This window comes from Scyliorhinus canicula, chromosome 11, assembly GCF_902713615.1.
Source record: "Scyliorhinus canicula chromosome 11, sScyCan1.1, whole genome shotgun sequence".
NCBI lineage: Eukaryota > Metazoa > Chordata > Chondrichthyes > Carcharhiniformes > Scyliorhinidae > Scyliorhinus > Scyliorhinus canicula.
Genome location: NC_052156.1, coordinates 106,720,976 through 106,746,421, shown reverse-complemented (window position 1 = coordinate 106,746,421; position 25,446 = coordinate 106,720,976). Strand labels below are relative to the sequence as shown.

The window sequence follows — 25,446 nt, the reverse complement described above, 5'->3', positions numbered from 1 at the left end:
CCACCAGTTTCTAGTTATGGGCAACTAATGGCAGCTATGTCTGCATCATTCACATTATGATAACCAATTTTTACGTATTTCAGTTCACCAATTGTAAGTGTTTCCAGTTTGTCACTGAGCATATAGAAACATAGAAAATAGAAACAGGAGGGGACCATTTGGCCCTTTGAGCCTGCTCCGCCATTCATTATGGTCATGGCTGATCATCAAGTTCAACAACCTGATCCCGCCTTCCCCCCATATCCCTTGATCCCTTTAACCCCAAGAACTATATCAAATTCATTCTACAAATTACATAACGTTTTGGCCGTAACTACTTTCTGTGGCAGCGAATTCCACAGGTTCACTGATCTCTGGGTGAAGACATTGCGCCTCACCTCAATCCTAAAAGATTTACCCCTTATCCTCAAACTATGACCCCCTCACTCTGGACTCCTCCACTATCGGGAACATTCTTTCTGAATCTACCCTGTCTAATCCTGTTAGAATTTTGATCCTCTCTTACTCTTCTGAACTCCAATGAATATAATCCTATCTGACTTAGTCTTTCCTCATATGGCAGTCCCGCCATCCCAGGAATCAACCTGGTGAACCTTTGTTGCACTCCCTGCATAGAAAGGACATTGGTCCTCAGATATAGGTACCAAAACTGCACGCAAAACTCCAGGTGTGGCCTCACCAATGCCCTATACAATTGTAGTAAAACATCTCTCTTCCTATACTCAAATCCTCTCAGTCCTCTCCTACTTATTCTGTTGTCATAAACCGTGCTACCCATATTCTAACACACGCTTGTTTGCCCATCATCCTCGTTCTCACTAACCTGCATTGGTTTCTGGTTCGGCAATGGCTCAATTTTAAGATTCAAATCTCTTAAGATAAAAACCCTTCACGGCATTATCCTTCCATGTCTGGAACCTCCTCCAGAGTATTTGGCTGGAATTTTCCAGCCATTCACTGGCAGTGGATTCTCTGGTTCTGCCGGAAACCCACCCTTGTCCATGTGTTTCCTGGCGGTGTGGGGTGGCTTCAATGGGAATTCCCACTGACAACGGTGGGAGCTGAAAATCCTGCCGCCAGTGAACGGTGTACCTCATCCCGTTCCGGGAAACACGTAGCTGGGAGAATCCAACTCCTTGTGTACTACGCACTTCCACTGTAGGCAGGCATGGCTTCAAACAAATAGGCCTTAAATTCTGGAATTCCTTCAGTAAATATCACCTCCCCATCTATCTCTCCTTCTTTAAAATGCTCCTTAAAACCGACCCCTTTGACCAAGCTTTTCTCCTCACAACTCCTCATTGCGTCTAATTTGCAGCTCAGATAAGTAATTTGGCCCAAATAGTTATTTATCATGAGGAATGTTTTACTTTCTTGGCTACTGGACACTGCGAGAATGTTCTTATGTAAATATTCACCCTCAAGCATGTCATCCTTAAATTCAGAATTAATGTTTTTGTTTGCAAAGCCTGGGTGAGTAATATAAAATATGAACAACAGTGATCTCGGCAGTGACCCGGGGGAGTCCAAACATTTTCCACTTCCTGCTTCTCTGAATAGATACTCTTTGCCCTTACTCTCGGTTTTCTGTCTTGCCGCAACTGGCTAAAATTATCCAGAAATTCTTCACCCGCATGCCCCAAACCCCCCCCCCCCCCCAACCCCAAATTATTTATTCAGAGAGCTAGTGTAACAGGATGGGCAGAATGGCCTCCTCCGGCACTGTAACAATTCTGAATTCTAGGTCATGGCTGATCTGTGCCTCAAACCCATTTGCCCACCTTAGTTCTATACGCCTTGCTATTGTTACGGGGGCCATTTTGCTCACTTACCTAGACATCTGGGGCGGAATTCACCGACCCCCCGCAGGGTCGGGGAATCGCCCGGGGCCGGCGTAAATCCCGCCCCCGCCATGGCCGGAATTCTCCGCCACCCGGGAATCGGTGGGAGCGGGAATCACGGCCCGCCGATTGGCGTGCCCCCCGCGGCAATTCTCCGGCCCACGATGGGCCGAAGTCCCGCCGCTGACAGGTCTCTCCCGCCAGCGGGAATTGGAGCACCTCTGGTGCCGGCGGGATTGGCGGCGCGAGCGGGCCCCCGGGTTCCTGGGGGGGTCAAGGGGGGGTCCTGGGGGCGATCGGACCACGGGGGGTGCCCCCACGGTCGCCTGGCCTGCGATCGGGGCCCACCGATCGGCGGGCGGTTCAGTGCCGTGTGGGCACTCTTTTTCTTCCTCCGCCGCCACGGCCTCCACCATGGCGGAGGCGGAAGAGAACCCCCCTACCGCCCATGCGCCGGTGGTGACGTCAGCGGCCGCTGACGCACCGGCGCATGCATGAACCGGCGAAGGTCTTTCGGCCAGCCCCGACGCCGGGCGGCGGGCGTCAAAGGCCGTTGGCGCTGGTTTTGGCGCCAGGCGGCGTGACGCCAACCACTCCGCACCTTTGGGGAGGCCCGACGCCGGAGTAGTTGGTGCCACTCCGCTACGCCGGGATCCCCCGCCCTGCCGGGTAGGGGAGAATCCCGGCCCTGGTTTCTGTTGCAGAGCAAGGCCAACAGCACAAGTTCAATTCCCGTACCAGCTGAGGTTATTCATGAAGGCCCCACCTTTCTCCTCACCTGCGGTGTGGTGATCCTCGGGTTAAATCACCACCAGTCAGCTCTCCCCCTCAAAGGGGAAAGTAGACTATGGTCATCTGGGACTTTACCTTACCTAGATACCTTTATCCAAATTTATCAATCTCAGCCTTGAAGGCACCACTGATTCCCAACCTTTTTGGGGGGGGGGGGAGAATATTCCAGATTTCCACCATCCTTTGTGTCGAAAGGCGCTTCCTGATTTCACCCGCTTGAACTTGCTCTCATTTTCAATAGGAAATTGTTGTTCTGTGTGTACCCTGTCAAAACACTGGTATATTTTAAACACCAGGATCAGATCATGTCTCTAATTTCCCACACTCAAGGGATTCTGCTTCTCTTCTTCGGCAGGTTTCCGATGTGCAGGGCAGATAGAATGGTGGCATGGATTAGAAATTGATGCAGATTGAACTGCAATTTCTGCTGCTGTGAGAGTGAGCAATGGTTCCGGAAGACGTTACACAGGTAACAGAGCCATTGTCACAGATTCAAGTCATCATCTGGGGTTGCGCTTACACTGTAAAAAAGGTCCTGGCGCAAAGTAGTCTTGTATCGCACTGACATTTTGGTTGTGAGTAAATTGGAGTTGGAATCTGGAGTCGGAGTCTGACTCGGCACTGTTGCCTTCTGTTTTTGGCAAATAAAGATGTGGATGTCGCCACGGTCCCAGAAGATCTGCTCTCCCTTTAGAGAGAGAGCTGACTGGTGGTGATTTAACTTGAGGGCCACCTCACTTAAGGCAAGGGGCAAGGTTGGGAAGGCAGGGGGCCTTCATGGATAACCTCAGCCCGTACAGAGATTGAACCCACGCTGTTGACGTTGCTCCACGTCACAAACCAGCCGTCCAGCCAACTGACCCACACATGCCAATCATATAACAAGGACTGGTAAAGCAATAATATAGGTTCTTTATTTGAATACAAGATTATATATATAGTAAATGGTAACTGGGAGGTGATTTAGACATGCCTGACTGTTAGACTGTTCCTCTATTCTGCCCACAGAGTACATGGAATTATACATCACCTCCTGTCGCATGGTAGATAGTGCTGGACAGTAGGATATGCTCCCTAAAAGTACACCACAACAGGCAAAAACACTCTGAATAAACAATTTGTGTAGTGCCAATCTTCCACCTTCTGCCTGCAACCCGACACATTCTTCCATTTCAGTGAATAGTCTAATTCCCTTTTGAATGCTTCGATTGCATTTGCCTCCAGAAGGCACTGCATTCCAGATCCTAACCACTTGCTGAATGAAAAAGCTTTCTCTCATATCTCGTTGCTGCTTTGTCCAATTACTTTAAATCTGTGCCCGCTCTTACGCAATCCTTCAATTTAAATTTTTTTTTAAAGTACCCAAATTTTTTTTTCCAATTAAGGATGAACTTAGTGTGGCCAGTCCACCTACCCTGCACATCTTTGGGTTCTGGGGGTGAGACCCACGCAGGCACGGGGCGAATGTGCAAACTTCACATGGACTGTGACCCAGGGCCGGGATTGAACCCGGGTCTCGACGCCATGATGCAGCAGTGCTAACCACTGCATCTCCGTGTCGCCCTTCTCAATCCTGTGACAAGCGGGAATGGTTTCACCCAATCTACGCTGTCCAGAATCCTTGTGAGTTTGAATATCTCAAATCTCCTCCCAGCCTTCTTTACTCCTAGGAAAACAGCTTTTTTTCCTGCTCCCTCTCCAATACCTTCATATCCTTTCTAAAGTGTGGTGTCCAGAACTGGACACAATTATCCAGCTGAGCCCTAACTAATTTCTTATACAAGTTCAACATAACCTTCTTGCTCTTGTACTCGATGCCCCTATTAATACAGTAATGTCTAGGAATCTGTATATTTTAACCCCTCTTTCAACCTATCCTGTCACCTTCAATTACTTTTGCACATATGCACCCAGGTCCCTCTGCTCCTGCACCCCCGTTAGAAATGTACCCTTTATTTTATATTGTTTCCCATGTTCTTCCTATGGAAATTAATCTCTTTACATTTCTCCACATTGACCTTCATCTGCCACCTGTCCACCCATTCCAGCTACCTGTCTGTCCTTTTGAAGTTCTACGCTATTCTCCTCACAGTTCACAATGCCTCTAAATTTCATATCATCAGCAAACTTTGAAATTCTGCTCTGTACACCAAAGTCTAGGCCATGAGGAAAAGCAAGGGTCCCAATACTGATCCCTGGGCAACGCCACTACAAACCTTCCTCTGTGAAATATCCATTAACCATCGCTCTGTTTCTTGTCACTCAGCGAATTTCATATCCAAGTTGCTACAGTACTGTCCCTTTATTTCCACGAGTTGTAACTTTGTCCACAAGTCTGTTATGTGGCACTGTATTAAATACCTTTTGGAAGTCCATGTACCCCATAATCCTACATTGTCCACATCAACTCTGTCTATTACTGCTTCAAAAAAACTCCAGCAAGATAGTTAAATACAATTTTTCCCTTAAGAGCTCCATGCTGACTTTCCTTAATTCATCCACATTTGTCCATGTGACTATTCATTTTGTCCAAGACTATTGTTTTTAGAGGTTTCCCCTAGATATTAAACTGACCATCTGTAGTTGCTGGACTTGTCTACACCCTTTTTTGAACAAGGGTGTTAACATCTGCAAATCTCCAGTCCTCACCCCATCACACCTGAGGAAGACTAAAAGAAATTAAGGCCAGTGCCTCTGCTATTTCCATTCTCACTGCCCTCAATATCCTGGGATGCATCTCATCCAGTCCTGGTGTTTTATCAAATTTAAGTAGACAGCCAATCCAATACCCCTTATCAATTTTAAACAGTTCCAGTGTCTCAATTACCTCCTTTTTCATCAGGGGCTGGACGGTGTTGGTGAAGACAGGTGCAAAGTATTAATTTAATATCTCACTTATGCCTTTTGTGTCCATGCGTAAATCCCCTTTATGAAAATGAAAATCGCTTATTGTCACGAGTAGGCTTCAATGAAGTTACTGTGAAAAGCCCCTAGTCGCCACATTCCGGCACCTGTCCGGGGAGGCTGGTACGGGAACTAATCCGCCCTATTCGTCCGTTTACTATTATATGCCTGTCACTATATGGTCACTAATCAGCCCTATTCGTCCGTTTACTATTATATGCCTGTAGAAGATTTTGGGTTTCTCTTTTATGTTAGCTGCCACTCTCCTTTCATTCACTCTCTGCTTCTCTTATTTAATTTTTCACCTCCCCATAACGTCCTGTATTCAGTCTGGTTCTCAATTGTATTTTCTACCTGTCACTTGTCGTATGCACACTTTTTCTTAATCTCTACCTCTTTTGTCACCCAGGGAGCAGTGGATTTGTCTGCCCGAGCTTTCCCTTCCGAGGGAATTTGTGTTGACCACACACAAACTCTCTCTTCTTTGAAGGAAGCCCATTGTTCAGCCACCTTTTCTCCTACCAACCTATGGCTCCAATGATTTTAACTGAATGACAGAACAGGTCTGATGGGCTAAATGACCTTTTCCTGTTCCTCATGTTCTTGTGTTATGAAGATCCAGTCTGATACACTTGGTTAACTGCCTCAGCATCGCACTAACCTTGGTTTGCAGCATTTTAATCTCCGTTGAAAGGTTATTAATATGCTGACGAAGGCACTGGTTTTCCTCCTGTACTTGTTCCAACTGGATGCGTTCTTTATTCAGGCACATGGTTAGATCCATGATCTAAGATAAACATGAACACACAGGGGTCAGAAACTTAAAACCGCATTATCACAGCAGTAATAATCTTTAGCAAGCTTGCAACTGTGGCAGTTATGAAAATGAAATGAAAATCGCTTATTGTCACAGGTAGGCTTCAATGAAGTTACTGTGAAAAGCCCCTAGCCGCCACATTCCGGCACCTGTTCGGGGAGGCTGGTACGGGATTGCTGATGAAATATTTTCTGGTCACATTGGCTCAGTTGGTCATATGCTCACTTCTGCAACAGGAGGTTCCGGGTTCAAACCTGCTCTGCAGAAACACAATCTAGGCTGACACACCATCCCATCCTGAGGGAGTGCTGCAATGTCTAGAGATGCCGTCTTTTGAAAGAGACATTAAATTGAGGCTGGGTCTGCATGCTCAAATGCAAAATATTCCAAAGGATAAAAGGCGAAAGACCAGGCGTGAAATTTTCAAAGCAAGGTCAGGAAGCTGGCATATAGAAACGTGGAAAATAGGAGCAGGGATAGGCCGGTTGAACCCGCTTGCCGTTCTAAGCGGCTGATCTCCATCTCAATGCCATACTCCAGTCTCTCCCCAACCCCTTGATGCCATCAATGCCTACAAACCTATTACTTTCTTAAATACATTCAGCCTCTGTGCTAGAGAATTCCACAGATTCATCTCAGTCCTAATGGCCTACCCTGTATCCTGATACTGAGACGCCGTGTTCTAGATCCCCAGCCAGAGGAAACACATTCCCGCATCCAATCTGTCCAGCCCTGTCAGAATTTTATACACTTTAATGAGACACCCTCTCATTCTTCTAAACTCCAGTGAATACAAGCCTAGTGGGTCTAATCTCTCCTCATAAAATAGTCCTGTCACCCCATGAATCAGTCTGGTGTACCTTTGCTGCAGTGTGTCGATGGCAAGTATATCTTTTCTTAGGGAAGGAAACCAAAACTGTGCAGAATACTCCAGATGTGGTCTAACCAAGGTCCTGTATAGCTGCAGTAAGACATCCTTGCTTAGTTCCTCTTGCAATGAAGGCCAACATACCATTTTCCTTCCTAAATGCCTGCTTTTAATGATTGGTGTACAAGGACACCCAGGTCCCTTTCTACATCAATATTTCCCTATCTACCACTATTTAAATAATATTCACTTTTCACATCAAAGTGTATAACTTCACGTTATTCAAATTATACTGCATATGCCATCAATTTGCACACTCACTCAACTAGTTAAATCACCTTGAAGCCTCTTGACATACTCCTCACCACTCATATTCCCACCAAGTTTTGTGTCATCAACAAATTTGGAAATATTACATTTGGTTCCCTCATCCAAATCATCGGTATATATTGTGTATAGCTGGGGCCCAAGTACTGATTCGTGCGGGACCCCATTAATCATTATCTGCCAATCTGAAAAATATCCACGTATTCCTACTCTCTGTTCTCTGTCTGCCAACCAATTCACATCCGGATGAATTCAGGTTCCAACACCGAGCCTCAGCCTTGTCATTCTTGTGATGCGATATTTCGAAGTAAATGGCCTAATCGGCCAGGTCATTCCATCTTCAACAAGAGAGAATCTAACCATCGCTCCTTGGCATTATCATTGCAGAATCCTCCACTATCACCATCCTAGGGGTTACCATTAAGCAGAAACAGAACTCGACTAGCCATATCAATGCTGTGACTACAAGAGCAGGTCAGAGGCTGGGAGTCCTGCAACAAATGACTCATCTACTGACCCTCCAAAGCCTGTCCACAAACCAAAAGGCACAAGTCAGGACTGTGATGGAATGCACTCCACTTGCCTGGATAAGTGCAGCTCCAACAACACACACGAACCTGACACCTTGCAGGACAAAGCAGCCAGTTTGATTGGCACCCCACCCATCACCTTAAACATTCATTCCCTCCACCACTGATGCACAGTAGCAGCCATGTGTACCATCTACAAGATTCTTATGAAATAATTTCTGCAAATCTAGGGAAATATGGTCACCTTCAAATTATGCAAATGATTAATTTACGTAACCCAGATCTAAATCCCGTGTTGCTTCTGATGGAAAGGTAGATCTGAAAAATGACTACATGATACAGCCAATCAATGTGAATAAGAGGGTCGCAGTAAATTCAAATTAAACTCAATAAAGTTGGGAGTAAATGTGGAAATTGGACTGAGGGCAGTATGGTAAAGCAGGTGATATTGGATCAGCTGCCTGTTACATACCTCTCCCAAATTGAAGTAAATGGAAAACAAAATTGTAAAGAGGAATTGTAAAGAGGAACGGGTGAATGGAATACCCGTTTAAAGACAATAAAATGTTCATGAAGTATGTGGACCCTTAGGCTCTGGAAAAATTGTAGTCGCATTTTAATTTAGACAATTAAGGATGACACGGTGACAAAATAGTTAGCACTGCTGCCTCACAGTACCAGGGACCTGGCGGGTTCAATTATGGCCTTTGGTCACTGTCTGTGTGGAGTTTGGCCGTTTACCCCGTGTCTGCGTGGGTTTCCTGTGAGTGCTCTGGCTTCCTCCCACAGTCCATAGAGGGGCAGGTTTGGTGGAATTGCCATGTAAATTGCCCCTTAGTGTCCAAAGATGTGCAGGTTAGATGAGGTTACGGGGATAGGACAGGAGAGTGTGCCTAGGTAGGGTGCTTTTTCTGAGAGTTATTTCAGACCTGCTGGGCCATATGGCCTCCCTACACACAGTTGGGATTCCATGGAATGAACACACTTTGTTATCTTTGAAAAATCAACTGTACTTAAATATCTTTGTTTAACCAATTTAACGGCATATATTTGTATGGAAGATTTCCTAATGTTGATTTCACTGTTGATTCATTGTTGTCTTAGGGTCTGAGTAATAATTCACACAATTGACATGGAGCCGTTTGAATTGAGTCATTTTAATGAAGACAATTAAGGATGACACGGTGGCAAAGTAGTTAGCACTGCTGCCTCACAGTATCAGGGACCTGGCGGGTTCAATTATGGCCTTAGGTCACTGTCTGTGTGGAGTATGCCCGTTTAGCCTGTGTCTGCGTGGGTTTCCTCCGAGTGCTCTGGTTTCCTCCCACAGTCCATAGAGTTGCAGGTTTGGTGGAATTGTAAATTTCCCCTCAGTGTCCAAAGATGTGCAGGTGAGATGAGGTCACGGGAATAGGGTATTCAGTGTCCATTCAGTGTTTTTAAAAAATAAATTTGGCTCTTTATAATGAGTGGGTTTCAAAGTCCATTCCACAAGAGTGACCTGCATTTCAAAAGTTGCACTGAAGTATAAAATGTTCATTTATAGTTCTCAGAAAAACTGATTAAAAATCTATTATTCAGGTATCCAGATCACCCACATTGATCATAATTCAATGGGTTTTCAGCGATTGTTTTTTTTAATGGTAACTCTTGGGTTCAGTCCATATCTGATAAAATCTATAAAATCCAAAGTGATTCAGGAGTCTTCTGTCTGTCTGTTTAACAGTAGGACTAACACACAGAACAAAGGAATTTAGGCACCACAGGGTTAGGTATCAAGGTTTTCGAGAAAAGATTGATTAGAATGATACAGAGAATGAGGAGCGTTAGTTATGTGGAGAAACTGGAGGAGCTGTGCTGGTTCTCATTCATGCAGAGGAGTTTAAGAGAAGATTTAATCAGGACGGCACGGTGGAGCAGTAGTTAGCACTGCTGCCTCACGGCGCTGAGGACTCCGGTTCCATCCCAGCCCCGGATCACTATCTGTGAGGAGTTTGCACATTCTTCCCGTGTCTGCGCGGGATTCACCCCCAAAACCCAAAGATGTGCAGAGTTGGTGGATTGGCCACGCTAAATTGCCCCTAATTGGGTTAAAAAAAAAGAATTGGGTGCTCTAAACTTATTTTTTTAAGAAGAGAAGATTTAATCCAGGCGGACAAAACTATGGTGGGTTTTGATGGAGAGGATGAGGGAACCAGTTTCCACGGTCAGGAAGATAAATATTTGAACACGAGAAAAATGGGGACCGAGGAGGGGAGTGGGGCTAATTAGAGGACTCTTACAAAGGGCTGCCACAGGCACGATATGGGCTGAATGGTCTCCTCCTGTACTTTAATGACATGAATTACAGCTTACGTTTTGATTGTAGGCCTGTTCGGTTTGGCGCTGGTATTGCCTCATCTCAGCTTCATTCCCTTCCCGGATTTTCTGGATCATCTTTAGGGCGCCACCATCATCTTGTGGATTTCTCAGCTTCTGTTCCAGTTCCTGAATCATAGCATCCGCTTCTGCAGCCTTCTCTCTCATGCAGATCATGTCCTGAAAACAAAACGTACACAGTAATTGGGCAAAGCTGGTCCCTGATGATAAACCCTTAGGCTCTGGAAAAATTGTAGTCGCATTTTAATGAAGACAATTAAGGATGACACGGTGGCAAAGTAGTTAGCACTGCTGCCTCACAGTATCAGGGACCTGGCAGTTCAATTATGGCCTTGGATCACTGTCTGTGTGGAGTTTGCCCGTTTACCCCGTGTCTGTGTGGGTTTCCTGTGAGTGCTCTGGTTTCCTCCCACAGTCCATAGAGGGGCAGGTTTGGTGGAATTGCCATGTAAATTGCCCCTTAGTGTCCAAAGATGTGCAGGTTAGATGAGGTCACGGGGATAGGGCAATCAGTGTCCATTCAGTGTTTTTAAAAAATAAATTTGCCTCTTTATAATGAGTGGGTTTCAAAGTCCATTCCACAAGAGTGACCTGCATTTCAAAAGTTGCACTGATGTATAAAATGCCTGCATCTTTAAACAAGTGGAGGGTAAAACGTGATAGAAATGCTGGCCCAGATTGCCAAGGGCTGGAATTTGGACTAATTTAATGGTGGCATTGCATGATTACATCTTGCAAATGAATCCTAAAAAACTCTACATGAATGATTTGAATTCAGAGTGATTACTGCATGAGTAATGAATGGGCCCCAAGGGCCCCTGTTATCCAATCGCCTATTGTTATGTTTGTGTCATAAACCATGAGGGAGAATCTCAGACAGTCCATCACTGCCATCTGAACCCAGAATTGTGTAGTGAGAAAGAAATACTGACGCAGAGAGAGAAAGATTGAAAATACTCCATTTCGCCAGCAGTATACCCCGCTCCTCGATAAGCGCAAAACTTGGCACACTCATCACATAATCAATATTACTTCCTTTTTTTAAGAATACCCCAACAGCAGCCCAGTTTGCTGAACTGCCTGCAGTTATCGCTGAACCCCAACTTTAATCTAACCTCACAGGTAAATTAAGGTTGAACGCTTGGCCTTCTCCCTCCTCCTCTTTCTCACGTGTCCTATGCGATTGGGCAGCATGGTAGCACAGTGGTTAGCACTGTTGTTTTTTTCTAAATTTAGAGGACCCAATTGATATTTTCCAATTAAGGGGCACTTTTGCGTGGCCAATTCACCTACTCTGCACATCCTTGGGTTGTGGGAGCGAAACCCACGCAAACACAGGAAGAATGTACAACCTTCAGACGGACAGTGACCCAGGGCCAGGATCGAACCTGGGACCTCGGTGCTATGAGGCAGCAGTGCTAACCACTGCGCCACCATGCTGCCCCAGTGGTTAGCACTATTGCTTCACAGCGTCAGGGTCCCAGGTCCGATTCCCGGCTTGGGTCACTGTCTGTGCGGATTCGGCACATTCTCCTCGTATCCGCGTGGGTTTCCTCCGGGTGCGCCAGTTTCCTCCCACAGTCCAAAGACGTGCTTGTTAGGTGAATTGGACATTCTGATTTCTGCCTCAGTGTACACGAACAGGTGTCAGAGTGTGGCGACTAGGGGCTTTTCACAGTAACTTCATTGCAGTGTTAAGGTAAGCTTACTTGTGACACTAATAACGATTATTATTATTACAGTACAAGAGCCACTCACACTTCAACAGTAGTTGGACATAGTGAAACACTTCAGGATGTCACGCATTAAGGAAGGTGTCATGGTGGGCACGAAGGACACAGGGGATCGTCAATAGATCTTCCCGTGGGCTTCGTGGAACACAAATTCCCCTATTAAGTGGGCTGAGGCTCGCCCAATAGGGAGTGTACAGCGGGAGCTTAAACATGCTGCTCCAACCCAGGCCAGTATGTGATAGGTCACTGGGCTTAGATGTGTGTGCTGTAAGCATGACAGTGGCTTTATTTGTTTATTTAATTAAAGGGTTTGGTGCTGGAAGACTAGTCTTGGCGGGGTTATTACAGAAGGGTTCTATGTAAATGCAAGTTTTCTTTTTCCTTTTGATATTGTATTGATGTTGCTCCTCCCTATTTCTGTAATCTCCTCAAGCCCCACAACACTCCGGGATATCTGTGCCCCTCAAATACTGGCTTCCTGAGCATCTCTGATTTTAATCGCTCTGCCATTAGCCTTCAGATGCCGAGGCCATATGTTCTAAAATCCATCAATAAACCTCTCTTCCCTTCTACCTCACCTTCCTGAATTAAGACGCTTTTTAAAAAAACTACCTCTCTGAGCCCAGCATTGGGTCATGTGACCTAATGTCTCCTCATGTTGCAAGATGTTTTTTTTTATAAAATAATTTTTATTGAAATTTTTTTTTTACATGAAAATATTTACCCCAACTAACTATAGAATATTACAAAATATTCCCTCTTAACAAATTCCCCCCCCCCGCCCGAACTCGCGTGCGCGTTGTCCCTCCCCCCCTCCCCCCTCCCCAAAAACAAACAAAGCAACAATCAACATCAAACATGAACTGCGAACAAATTTGCCCGCATTACAACCGTAAATAACCCACCACCCCCGTTGTTGCCACCCCCCCCCCCCCCCACCCCCGGGTTGCTGCTGCTGCGACCTCTGTACCCTATCTTTGAGCCAAAAAGTCGAGGAAAGGCTGCCACCGCCTGAAGAACCCTTATACCGACCCTCTCAGGGCGAATTTGACCCTTTCCAACTGAATAAAGCTTGCCATGTCATTAATCCAAGTTTCCACGCTTGGAGGCCTCGCGTCCTTCCACTGTATTAGTATCCTTCTTCGCGCAACTAGGGACGCAAAGGCCAGTACTCCGGCCTCTCTCGCCTCCTGTACCCCCAGCTCCACCCCAACCCCAAAGATCGCTAGTCCCCATCCTGGTTTGACCCTGGATCCCACCACCCTCGACACCGTCCTTGCCACCCCCTTCCAGAACTCCTCCAGTGCCGGACATGCCCAAAACATATGGACATGGTTCGCTGGACTTCCCGAACACCTGACACATCTGTCCTCACCCCCAAAGAACCGACTCATCCTTGTCCCCGTCATATGGGCTCTATGTAGCACCTTAAATTGAATGAGGCTAAGCCTCGCACACGAGGAGGAAGAATTAACCCTCTCCAGGGCATCAGCCCATGTCCCATCCTCTATCTGCTCTCCCAGCTCCCCCTCCCACTTGGCTTTCAGCTCCTCTACTGATGCCTCCTCCGCCTCCTGCATTACTTTGTATATGTCCGATATCCTCCCCCCTCCGACCCAGACCCCCGAGAGCACCCTATCGCTCGCCCCCCTACTGGGGAGCAAGGGAAACCCTTCCACCTGGCGTCTGGCAAATGCCTTCACCTGCAAATGTCTAAACATGTTTCCCGGGGGGAGCCCGAATTTCTCCTCCAGCTCTCCCAGGCTCGCAAACCTCCCATCTACAAACAGATCCTTCAGCTGCCTGATGCCCACCCTGTGCCAGCTCTGGAATCCCCCGTCCATGTTCCCCGGGATGAATCTATGGTTCCCTCTTAACGGTGCCTCCATCAGACCTCCCACTTCCCCCCTGTGTCGCCTCCACTGCCCCCAGATCTTGAGGGTGGCCGCCACCACCGGGTTCGTGGTGTACCTCGTGGGAGGGAGCGGCCATGGCGCCGTTACTAGGGCCCCCAGGCTTATGTTGCCACAGGACGCCCTCTCCATTCGTTTCCAAGCTGCCCCCTCCCCTTCCATCATCCACTTGCGCACCATCGATACATTAGCCGCCCAGTAATACCCCGAAAGGTTGGGTAATGCCAGCCCTCCACTCTCCCTACTCCGCTCCAAGAAGACCCTCCTCGCCCTTGGGGTGCCGTGCGCCCACACGTAGCTCATGATGCTGCTCGTCACCTTTTTGAAGAAGGCCCTAGGGAGGAAGATGGGCAAGCACTGAAACAAAAACAAAAACCTCGGGAGGACCGTCATTTTAACGGACTGCACTCTGCCCGCCAGCGACAGCGGCACCATGTCCCACCTTTTAAATTCCTCCTCCATCTGTTCCACCAGCCTGGAGAAGTTCAACTTGTGGAGAGTCCCCCAGTTCCTTGCCACCTGCACCCCTAAATATCTAAAACTCTTTCCTGCTCTCTTCAACGGGAGTCTCCCGATTCCCTCTTCCTGGTCCCCTGGGTGTATCACAAATACCTCACTCTTACCCAAGTTTAGCTTGTACCCCGAAAAGTCCCCGAATTCTGCTAGCAGTTCCATCACCTCCGGCATTCCCCTTCTGGGTCTGCCACGTATAGCAGCAGGTCGTCCGCGTATAGCGATACCCGGTGCTCCTCCCCGCCCCTTGTCAGCCCTCTCCACCCCCCTGAGCCCCTCAGTGCCATCGCCAACGGTTCAATTGCCAGTGCGAAGAGCAGGGGGGACAAGGGGCACCCCTGTCTGGTCCCCCGGTGGAGCCCAAAATACTCCGATCTCCTACCATTCGTCACTACACTTGCCGTCGGGGCCGAATAGAGCAGCTTCACCCATTAATAAATCCCTCCCCAAATCCAAACCGTTCCAGCGTCTCCCACAGGTACTTCACTCCACCCTATCAAATGCTTTCTCCGCGTCCAATGCCACCACTATCTCCGCCTCCCCCTCCACTGCCGGCATCATGATGACGTTTAGCAGTCTCCGCACGTTCGTATTAAGCTGCCGCCCTTTCACAAAACCCGTCTGGTCCTCGTGTATCACCCCTGGCACACAATCCTCTATCCTGGTAGCCAGGATCTTTGCCAGCAGCTTGGCGTCCACATTCAGGAGCGAGATAGGCCTATATGACCCACACTGCACGGGGTCCTTGTCCCGCTTCAAGATCAGAGAGATCAGTGCCTGCGACATTGTCGGGGGCAGAGCCCCCCCCTCCCATGCCTCGTTGAAGGCTCGCACCAGCACAGGGCCCACCAAATCCGCATATTTTTTTGTAAAATTCCACCGGGAACCCGTCTGGCCCCGGCGCCTTCCCCGACTGCATATGCCCAATCCCCTTGACTAGCTCCTCTAATCCTATCTGCGCCCCCAGCCCCTCTACCAGCTCCTCTTGGACCTTGGGGAACCTCAGTTTGTTCAAGAAGCCCTCCATCCCCCCTCCCCTCGTCGGCGGCTCTGACCGATACAGCTCCTTATAGAAGTCTCTGAAAACCCCATTTACTTCTGGCCCCTTCTGCACTACGTTCCCACCCCTCTCCCTCACTCCCCCAATTTCCCTAGCCGCATCCCGTTTACGGAGCTGATGCGCCAACATCCTACTCGCCTTCTCCCCATACTCATAAATCGCGCCCTGCGCCCTTCTCCACTGTGTCTCCGCCTTTCTGGTGGTCAACAGGTCAAACTTAGCCTGCAAACTGCGCCGTTCCCCCAACAGCCCCTCCTCTGGTGCCTCCGCATATTTCCTATCCACGTCCAGAAGCTCCCCCCACCAGCCTCTCCCTCTCCTGTCTCTCCCTCCTTTCCCTATGTGCCCGTATGGAGATCAGCTCCCCCCGGATCACCGCCTTCAGGGCCTCCCATACCATCCCCACCTGCACCTCCCCAGTGTCATTAATGTCCAGATATCTTTCAATGCTCTTCCGGACCCTCTTACACACCTCCTCATCCGCCAGCAACCCCACATCCAGGCGCCACAGCGGACGCTGGTCTCGCACCTCCCCCATTTCCAAATCTACCCAGTGTGGCGCGTGGTCTGAGACCGCTATGGCCGAGTACTCCACTTCCCGTACTTTCGGGATCAGTCCCCTGCTCAATACAAAAAAGTCAATTCTAGAATAGACTCTGTGAACATGGGAGAAAAAGGAATACTCCCTCGCCCTCGGCCTCCCAAACCTCCAGGGGTCCACCCCTCCCATCTGCTCCATAAACCCCTTTAACACTTCTGCCGCTGCCGGCCTCCTACTCGTCCTTGAACTCGATCTGTCCAACACGGGGTCCAGCACTGTGTTGAAGTCCCCCCCCATGATCAGGCCCCCTGCCTCCAGGTCCGGAATGAGGCCCAGTAGGCGCCTCATGAAGCCAGCGTCGTCCCAATTCGGGGCATACACGTTAACCATCACCACTTTCTCCCCCTGCAGCCTACCCTTCACCATGACATATCTACCCTCTTTATCCGCCACCACCTCCGCCGCCACGAACGACACCCTCTTCCCTACCAGGATCGCCACCCCCCGGTTCTTTACGTCCAGTCCTGAGTGGAACACCTGTCCCACCCACCCCCTTCTCAGGCGGACCTGGTCCGCCACCTTCAAATGGGTCTCTTGTAGCATTGCTACATCCGCCTTCAGTCCCTTCAAATGCGAGATTACTCTCGTTCTCTTGACCGGCCCATTCAGCCCCCTCACATTCCAAGTGATCAGCCGGGTCGAAGGGCAGCCCGCCCCTTTCCCCTGCCGACTAGCCATATCCTGTCACCTGCTCGCCCCGAGTCAGCCCTCCCTTTCTGACCCGCTCCCCATGGCGATGGCGCCCCCCCCCCCCCCCCCCCCCCCCCACCACCTCCGGTCCTCAACTTCTCCTCCCTGGCCTTTTCAGCAGCAACCCGGTAGCCCCTCCCTTCCCCCTCCCCCTCCCCCCCCCCCCCCCCCCCCCCCCTCCCCCCCCAGGCTAGGACCCTTCCTAGCCCGCGATGCACCCTCCATAGTACTTCCGTAAGTCAGCTGGTTTACGCTGACCCGGCTGCCCCTGCCACACTCCGACTCCTCCCGGCATGGGGGACGTCCCCCCCCTTACCACCCCTCCTTGACCCCGCTCCAGCGCGGGAAGGGAGCCATTGCTGACCACGCCCCTTACTCCCACCCCCCCTCCCTCCTCTGCCCCGTGCGCGGGAAACCAGAGGAAAGCCCGCGCTTTCGCCCTGCCCCTCCCCGCCCTCCATCTTCAGTTCCACCCCCCGTCCCCGATCTCACACCGATAAATACAAAACAACCAAAAACCCCACAGAAACACATACCCCCGGCACTCCCCCCCCACCCCGCCCTCCCAACATAACATTATAAATAACAGAAAAAAGAGAGAAAAAACTGGTAGAGAGAAAAAAAAAGGGTCCAAAAATACGGCCAAGTGAGAATCCAACCAAAAGAAAGCCACGTGTCCAGCTTAAAGTACCAGAGCGGCAACGACCGACAAGTATCCCCTGGTTCTAGTTCGAGTCCAGCTTTTCTTCCTGGACAAAGGCCCACGCCTCCTCCGGGGACTCGAAATAGTGGTGCTGGTCCTTATAGGTCACCCACAAGCGCGCTGGCTGCAGCATCCCGGAATCTTGATTCTCTTGGCATGCAGCACCGCCTTCGTCCGGTTGAACCGGGCCCGCCGCTTTGCCACCTCCGCACTCCAGTCCTGAAAGATCCTCACCGTTGAGTTCTCCCATTTGCTGCTCCTCTCTCTCTTGGCCCACCTCAGCACCCTCTCCCGGTCACTGAATCGCTGGAACCGAACCAGCACCGCCCTCGGGGGTTCGTTTGCTCTTGGCTTCCTGGCCATTACTCTGTAGGCCTCCTCCAGTTCCAGGGGCGAAGGGACGGCCCCTGCCCCCATCAGTGAGCCCAGCATTTCTGCCACATACCCCGGGAGGTCCGACCCCTCCAGCCCTTCTGCCAGGCCCAGGATCCTCAGGTTTTTTCCGCCTCATGCGGATATCCATCTCCTCCAGCCGGTTTTGCCATCTCAGGTGGAGTGCCTCGTGCACCTCCACCTTTCCCACGAGGACCGTGGCCTCCTCCTCCCTCACAGCCATCTCCTGCTGCAGCTCCCGAATTGACGCCTCTTGGGTCGCCTGTGCCCCCATCAGCCTGGTGGTCGTCGCGTTCATCGACTCCAGCAGCTCCACTTTCAGCTCCGTGAAGAAGCGCAGGAGAACGGCCTGCTGCTCCTCCGCCCATTTCCTCCAGTCCTCGGGTGCGCCGCCGGCCGCCATTTTGGATTTCTTCCCCCGCTTTTTTCGGGGAGCTGCTGCCGCTTTTTTTCCTGCCCTACTTCGGGTAACGACCATAAATTTTTCAGGGTTCTCCTCTGGGAACCTTCCCCCACCGGGAATTGCCGTTCCAGCGCCGTTAGGGGCCCTCCAATCGGCCCGAAAACACCTTCCTCACAGGAGCAGCCAAACGTGCGACTTAGCTGGTCATAGCCGCAACCGGAAGTCATGTTGTAAGATGTTATATTTTCTTTTATAATTCTCCAGAGAAGAATGAGGACAATTTATTAAGTTAAAGGCGCTACATAATTATTAGCTGTTTTAATGGAGAGTAAAACGGAGGGTAAAAAGGACCATTATTCCTGGATAGAGACAGCAAGTCAGAACTGGCAAAGGACAGCTTAATAAAATTGCATACCTTGTCCAGCATTGATGTACAATAATATTTTATTGCCAGCCAAATGCGTTCCTAACAGTCACTACACTTTTATTCCTCTAAACTCACTCAACGTTTAAAAATATTAACCGTCTGGGATTGTCTCAATCAACATTTTATTGGGAGCCAGCATTTACAACATTCTGGTGTAAATTCCCCAGGATATTTCTTGAAGGAACATAGACTGGACGTAAGGCAGTTCCCTCGTGCTGAATTACATTCGCAGTACAATGTTGACTGTATTCTGCTTCGAGGAAATGCTTAACTTTATTAAACTCTCGCTTTCAAACCAATAAAAAATCAGTCATCCATTTTTAAAAAAGCATTTGAACTTGCACTCCCTTGAGAGTTACACCTTGAGCTGCTGACAATTGCGTTAAATTAATCATGGATTTTATATGGACTGCAGGTTCAGTTAAAATGGGAAGAAATTTCAGACTGTAGGTAAGTCTTTGGAGTACATATAGCCAGGAACAACATTAGAGCCACGCAAGGTCCTCACATGCAGTGTCAGGTGAATGGTGAAAATTGGGATGTTTCCTAACTTAAGCCCCAGCTAAAGAGCCCTACTTGCCAGCAGGCTCCTTGTAAAGACTGGTCTTTTTCACTGGCAGCAAATCAGAAGTCGACACCCACTTACCCCACACAGCTCACCATTTATAACACCTGAACCTAGGCAGAATTCATAATCTCCAAACTCTGGCTTTTTGCCTTCTCTATTCTTCGATAGGAATATGGGTGCCAGCATTTGTTGCCCATCCCTAATTGCCCTTGAACTGAGTGGATTGCTAGCCTATTTCAAAGGACAGTTAAAAGTTACATGTAGGCCAGACCAGGCAAGGACAACAGATTTCCCTCCCTAAAGGGCCAGATGTGCTTTTAAAACAATCAACAACAAATTCATGGCCACCAGGAGATTTTTTTATTAATTGAATGCCAATTCCCACTAGCAGCCATGGTGGGATTGAACTCATGTCCTCGAGCATTCACCGGGGTCTCTCGATGCGAGTCGAGTGACATCGCCACTATCTCTCTCTCTTGGGCAGCCAATATGGGGTGGCATGGTGGCAAGCACTGCTGCCTCACAGCGCCAAGGACCCGGGTTTAATTCAGGGCTTGGGTGACTGTCTGTGTGGAGTTTGCACATTCTTTGCTTGTCTGTGTGGGTTTCCTTCGGGTGTTCCAGTTTCTTCCCACAGTCCAAAAATGAGAAAGTTAGGTGGTTTGTCTATGCAAAATTGCCCCTTACTGTCCAAAGATGTGCAGGCTAAGTGGGGTTATGAGGTTAGGACGGGGGAGTGGCCTTAGGTAGAGTGCTCTTTTGGAGAGTCGGAGCAGACTCGATGGACCTATTGGTCCCCTGCTGCATTGTAGGGATCCTGTGGATTATATGGAACCGTCAATATTGCACTTGTTTTGGGCTCAAACTGAAAGCCGTCCTTCATAGTATCATGTATTAGTAGTAGGTAGCACTCTAACCTCGAACTCTAGGTTCAAGCTCCACACCAGAGATTTAAGAATACAATCACGACGAACAATGTTCTGCCACATTGGAGGTGCAGCCGTCTTTTGATGTGAGGTTAAATCGAGGTGGATGCAAAAAGATTCTCTGGGAGCATTCGAAGAAGAGCAGTGGATTTCTCCCCGCTATGTGGTCAATGTTTAAACCTCAACCCACATCAGTAAAACTGATTATCTAGACATATGACTCATTGTTGTTGGTGGGATCTCGCTGTGTGCTCATTGGCTGCCATGATTCCTGCATTATAACAGCGACCAACTTACAATAGTACGAAATTGGCTGCAAACCAGAGAACAACAGAACATTTAAAGTGCAGAAGGAGGCCATTCAGCCCATGTACCATGCATCAGCCAATATAGAGGAAAGAAAACCAGCTGCTTGCTCATTTTAATTCCATTTTCCAGCACCTGTCCTGTAGCCCTACAGGTAAATCTCAGGCACATCCTGAATGAAAACATGATATAGAAATGTAAGTTCTTTACTTCCTTTTATAAATGTTATGTCATTCAAAAGTGCTGACCTGGCAATGATTTTCCACTTGTCTGTCCACTTTGTGTCTCAGTTGTTGAACTGTGCACTGAAGCTCCATATTGTTTTTGTGTTCCAGCTCATACCTGCGTAAGGCCAGATACATATCTTAAAATCAAGTCAAACATTTCTATCTACCCAAACTTTCAGAGACATTCCAAATGTATCTGGAACACCTCCCCTCCCACGCCCCCACAACTCCAACACCTCCCAGTGTCCAGGCCAACAGTCAACCGCAACCAACGTCAATAGAACAGATCATTAGCTTGTCATTTATTACGTTGCTGTCTGTGGGTTATGGCTGTGTATGTATTGGCAGCTGTGTTTCCACGACACTGTTACCAGACCTACAGTTACCATGGGACAAAGAGAGATGAGATTTTCTAGTCTTTAAAAATTTAACATTGTTGTACCCATTTTACAGACCTCAAAATGGACACCACTACAATATCCAATTTAGCAGGGAGAGAGACTGATAGACTCTAGTTTTATTCATAGTTTTATCTGTATAGGTGCCAGTTGAATGCATGTAGCTAAGAGGCAAAAATATTAAAAGTGTCTTATCATAGAATTTACAGTGCAGAAGGAGGCCATTCGGCCCATCGAGTCTGCACCAGCTCTTGGAAAGAGCACCCTACCCAAGGTCAACACCTCCACCCTATCCCCATAACCCCACCCAACACTATGGGCAATTTTGGACACTAAGGGCAATTTATCATGGCCAATCCACCTAACCTGCACGTCTTTGGACTGTGGGAGGAAACCGGAGCACCCGGAGGAAACCCACGCACACACGGGGAGGATGTGCAGACTCCGCACAGACAGTGGCTCAAGCTGGAATCGAACCTGGGACCCTGGAGCTGTGAAGCAATTATGCTATCCACAATGCTACCATGCTGCCCTCACTGTTGCTTCACTGTGGGAATCCAGGCAGTGTCTCATAAAATGAATGAACCATTATATTCCAGTGTATTCAGAACACCTTGTTCTCTGTCTAACCAACTAATCAGTTCTAGAAAGTTCAAGCTGTGTAACATGGAAGGTGCGGAAAAATATATGTAGCACTTTTCCTAAGCGGCGCACGCAGACACTAAACTAGTTTTGATAGGGCACCAGTTAATGTCCAATGTTTGATTAACAAATTATCCTCTAAGTAACAGACCTTCGTTTGAACAAATAAGGTCTCATCTGAGAATTAGAAACCAATGAAAGTAAATGAGGGGTTGAACCAGAGATAAGAATTCCCTTAAAGGTAGGACCTCATGGTGGAGGTGTTTGTTCCTGAATTCTTGAATCATCTATCTGTTTGTGTTAAAATGATTTCCTCTTGTGCTTTATGCTTTTTGCCATGTGCTTGACTTTTTAATGGATTGTTTGATATTTGATTTCAAAGTTTTTATTCAGTTCTTATTCAAGTGAGTAAATAACAATAATAAAGTCCATTTTTGACATCTCAGACTACCGATTCTTATTAGAAGGTAAAATAAGAGTCCCACAGAGGCCAATGCCTCATGCATGTTCGAGCGCAGTAGCAGTGCTATAGAAGCCACCCGAGAGGAGGGCAGGGCTTATTTCAATATTGAAATGAGGTTCTCGTGCTCATTTCAGATGTGGACTACTAAAGAGTTTACTCTAGTTGAAGGTTCCAACCCACGAGCTCTTACTGAAGGTGTCCAGGTCTTCAGGAGCCTAACTAGCAAACCTTGAAGGACTTAACAATAGTTAAAGTTGGATGCCCCACACAAAAATGGTGTAAAACATTTTTGGGACACTGAAGGCAGGATTCTCTCAGCCCGGGGCAGGACCGGAGAATCCCCTCGACCTGCGCGAATCGCGCCACGCTGCACCGACCCCCGGCAAGTGATTCTCTGCAGAGCGGAGAATTGGCACCATTGGCGCCCGCGTGGTTGGCGCGGCGCCAGTCATTGGCTGCTCTACGTGGCAGGTCCGCCGATTCTTGGGCCGAGCGGCAGTCGTGGAAACACCAAGTCCAGCCGGCGCAGTCCACACCTGTTCTCAGCCGGCGGGAAGTCAGCATTGAAGGGTCGGGTGGCGGCCTCTGAGGGGGGGGGTGGGGGGAAGGGGGGTCCGACCCCAGGGGGAGCCTCCGATGTGTCTCCTCCTCTCTGTCTCCCGGCTTCCTTTCTTCCACGCCGGCGTCTGTACTTCTGCATCATGTTGAGTCGGGGCCGGCGCGGAGACACCACGCATGTGCGGAAATCGCACGGGTGGGACTGCGCATGCGTGGATTCGCGCCAGACCTGCTGCACATGCGCGATTCCTCAGCGCCCATTCCATGGCCGGATCAGCAGCTGGAGCAGCGTGAACCGCTGCAGCGTCCTGCTGGTCCCATGTAGGGGCCAGAATTGCTGATCCTGGGGCCGCGTTGACGCCGTCGAGAAAACGCGACGGCGTTTCCGACGGCGTCTACACTTAGCCTCAGGATCAGAGAATCCCGCCCAGGTTTTGGTTTGGGCCCATTAGACATTCTGCTGTCTGGCCAGCCTGTTCCCAAACCGAGAGGCCCAATGGAAATAGATCCCTGGGACAAATCAGCAGTGAGTTACTGACAGTGGTTGAACCGCCATCGGCAGTTTGCTTAAAGCAGGTGTCGGCTCCTTTGGTCTCACCAGTGGAACCGCCCAGGGCACATAAAAAGAAATGGCCCTGAGTATTGAACATTGGGACCCCGACACTCGGCATGGTTTACCCCTACTTTGCACTCAAAGAGAAACAGTCCAACATAACGTGTACCAATTTCAATTTAGCATTTAGTGCGACCGGAAGGAATAGGAAACCTTCCCTGTTTCTCCAAGACAACCATGTCCACCACCAGCCCACCCTTTAATAATGATATGTGTGATATATGTGTGTACTGCTGATGATAGGGTTACTGCCACTGGGTGTGAGAGAGTGCTGCTGTATTTAGAGTTCATTACAAAGCTTTAGTCTTTTAACTTGCACAAATAATATTGACTCTTCAACAATTTAGACTGGGGAATTATGATAACATGAGTTGTACTTAACATGAAAATAACTTGAATGGGTTACTTGCATATTCTCCCCGTGTTTGCATGGGTTTCACCCCCATAACCCAAAGCTGTGCAGGGTTTAGTGGATTGGCCATGCTAAATTGCCACTTAATTGGAAAAATTGAATTGGGTACTCTAAATTTAAAAAAAAAAATTACGGATGCAAAGTAATACCTTTAGGGTTAAATCCACTATTTAAATGTAAATTTGTTCACTTTTAATAATCAAATGTTTGATTGGAAATGTGACAAAATTATGCAGCATGGATTAATTAATATTAAAAAACTCATAAGATAGTTGCTTCATTATAAAAGTCATTGAGAAAACTGGTGTTTAAATCACATGTCAAGCACTGGCGCAAATCAAAATCAATACTTTTCCCATATTTCTACAAAGAGCAACTATTAGCAAAGGAATCAATGATACACATCGTTGGTGTGGAGAATAATAATATACAACTCTTAATACTGCCTGGAGTAAGGGAATGGATGTGGCTGGCAGTGAGGTTTGAAACAACAACAACCTACATTTATACAGTGTCTTTAATGTGTAAAAACATCCAAAGGACACAGAGAGAAGCCTAATCCAAATATAAAATGGCTATTGGGTTAAATAAAGGAGATATTGGGAGGGGGGTCACCAAAGGCTTGATCAATGGGGTGGCTTTTCGTGAGAGTTTTGGAGAGGGGCGTCGAGAGATAGAGGGTTTACAGAGGGTGTTCCAGAGTGCGGGGGAAGGCTTTCATCAATGATGTTAACCATCTCCTTTTCATCATGGACATCTAGTCCATCTACCCCTCTATCTCTCCCCACCCCACCCCACCAGGCTTAGCCTCTAAATCCTTGAACCTGTGCCCATCCACCACCATTTCCTTCCACCTCACATTGAACAACTCCTTGGATTCCTCCCACTTCCTCCATGGTAAAAGCTGTTGCGATGGGAGCCCTTTGGATCCAAGCTATGCCTGATTTTTATGGGATGAGAGGAACATTCCTTGTTCCACTCCCACTCAGGTCTCCTCCATTCCCCCTCTTTCCACTACACTGATCACTGTACGTATTAATGTGGCTTCTTCCTGTCCCCTGCCCCACTCCCTCCAACCAGAAAATCTTGAATCTATCAACTTTGCTCAAATTTCCACCGAAACCCCGCCTTTGCATGTCCATCTCCAATTTTTCCATTGTCTTCACTGTCCTGACTTCTTTATTTTCATGTCTGAGGGGATAGGCTGCCAACTAATCTCTACCATAAGCCCACAGATACTTTGATTCTATTTCCTGTCACCCCCTCCTCCTGTTAGGACCCTATTCCAATCTCCCAGTAATTCTGTCTCAGTCACATTGGTTTTTATAGTGGGACCTTCCACACTTGTGCTTTCAACTTGTCTTCTTTTTCCCTCAACCAAGATTGACAGGTGCCTCAACCATATTCATCCCATTTCATGCACTTCCACACTCAACCCT

The 25,446-nt window shown here is 48.3% G+C and overlaps 1 protein-coding gene across 5 annotated transcripts in view; it reads right to left on the bottom strand.

Moving 5' to 3' along the window:
* LOC119973257 (protein diaphanous homolog 1-like) overlaps positions 1-25,446 on the bottom strand; it is a 238,955-nt gene that overhangs the window by 127,087 nt on the left and 86,422 nt on the right. For all 5 annotated transcript variants that reach the window (XM_038810989.1, XM_038810990.1, XM_038810988.1 and 2 more), the window contains 3 exons: positions 20,943-21,036; positions 10,435-10,617; positions 6,199-6,324 (listed from right to left, as the gene is read on the bottom strand). In XM_038810989.1, coding sequence (XP_038666917.1) covers positions 6,199-6,324; positions 10,435-10,617; positions 20,943-21,036 — 403 coding nt within the window. The remainder of the gene's footprint in view (positions 1-6,198; positions 6,325-10,434; positions 10,618-20,942; positions 21,037-25,446) is intronic.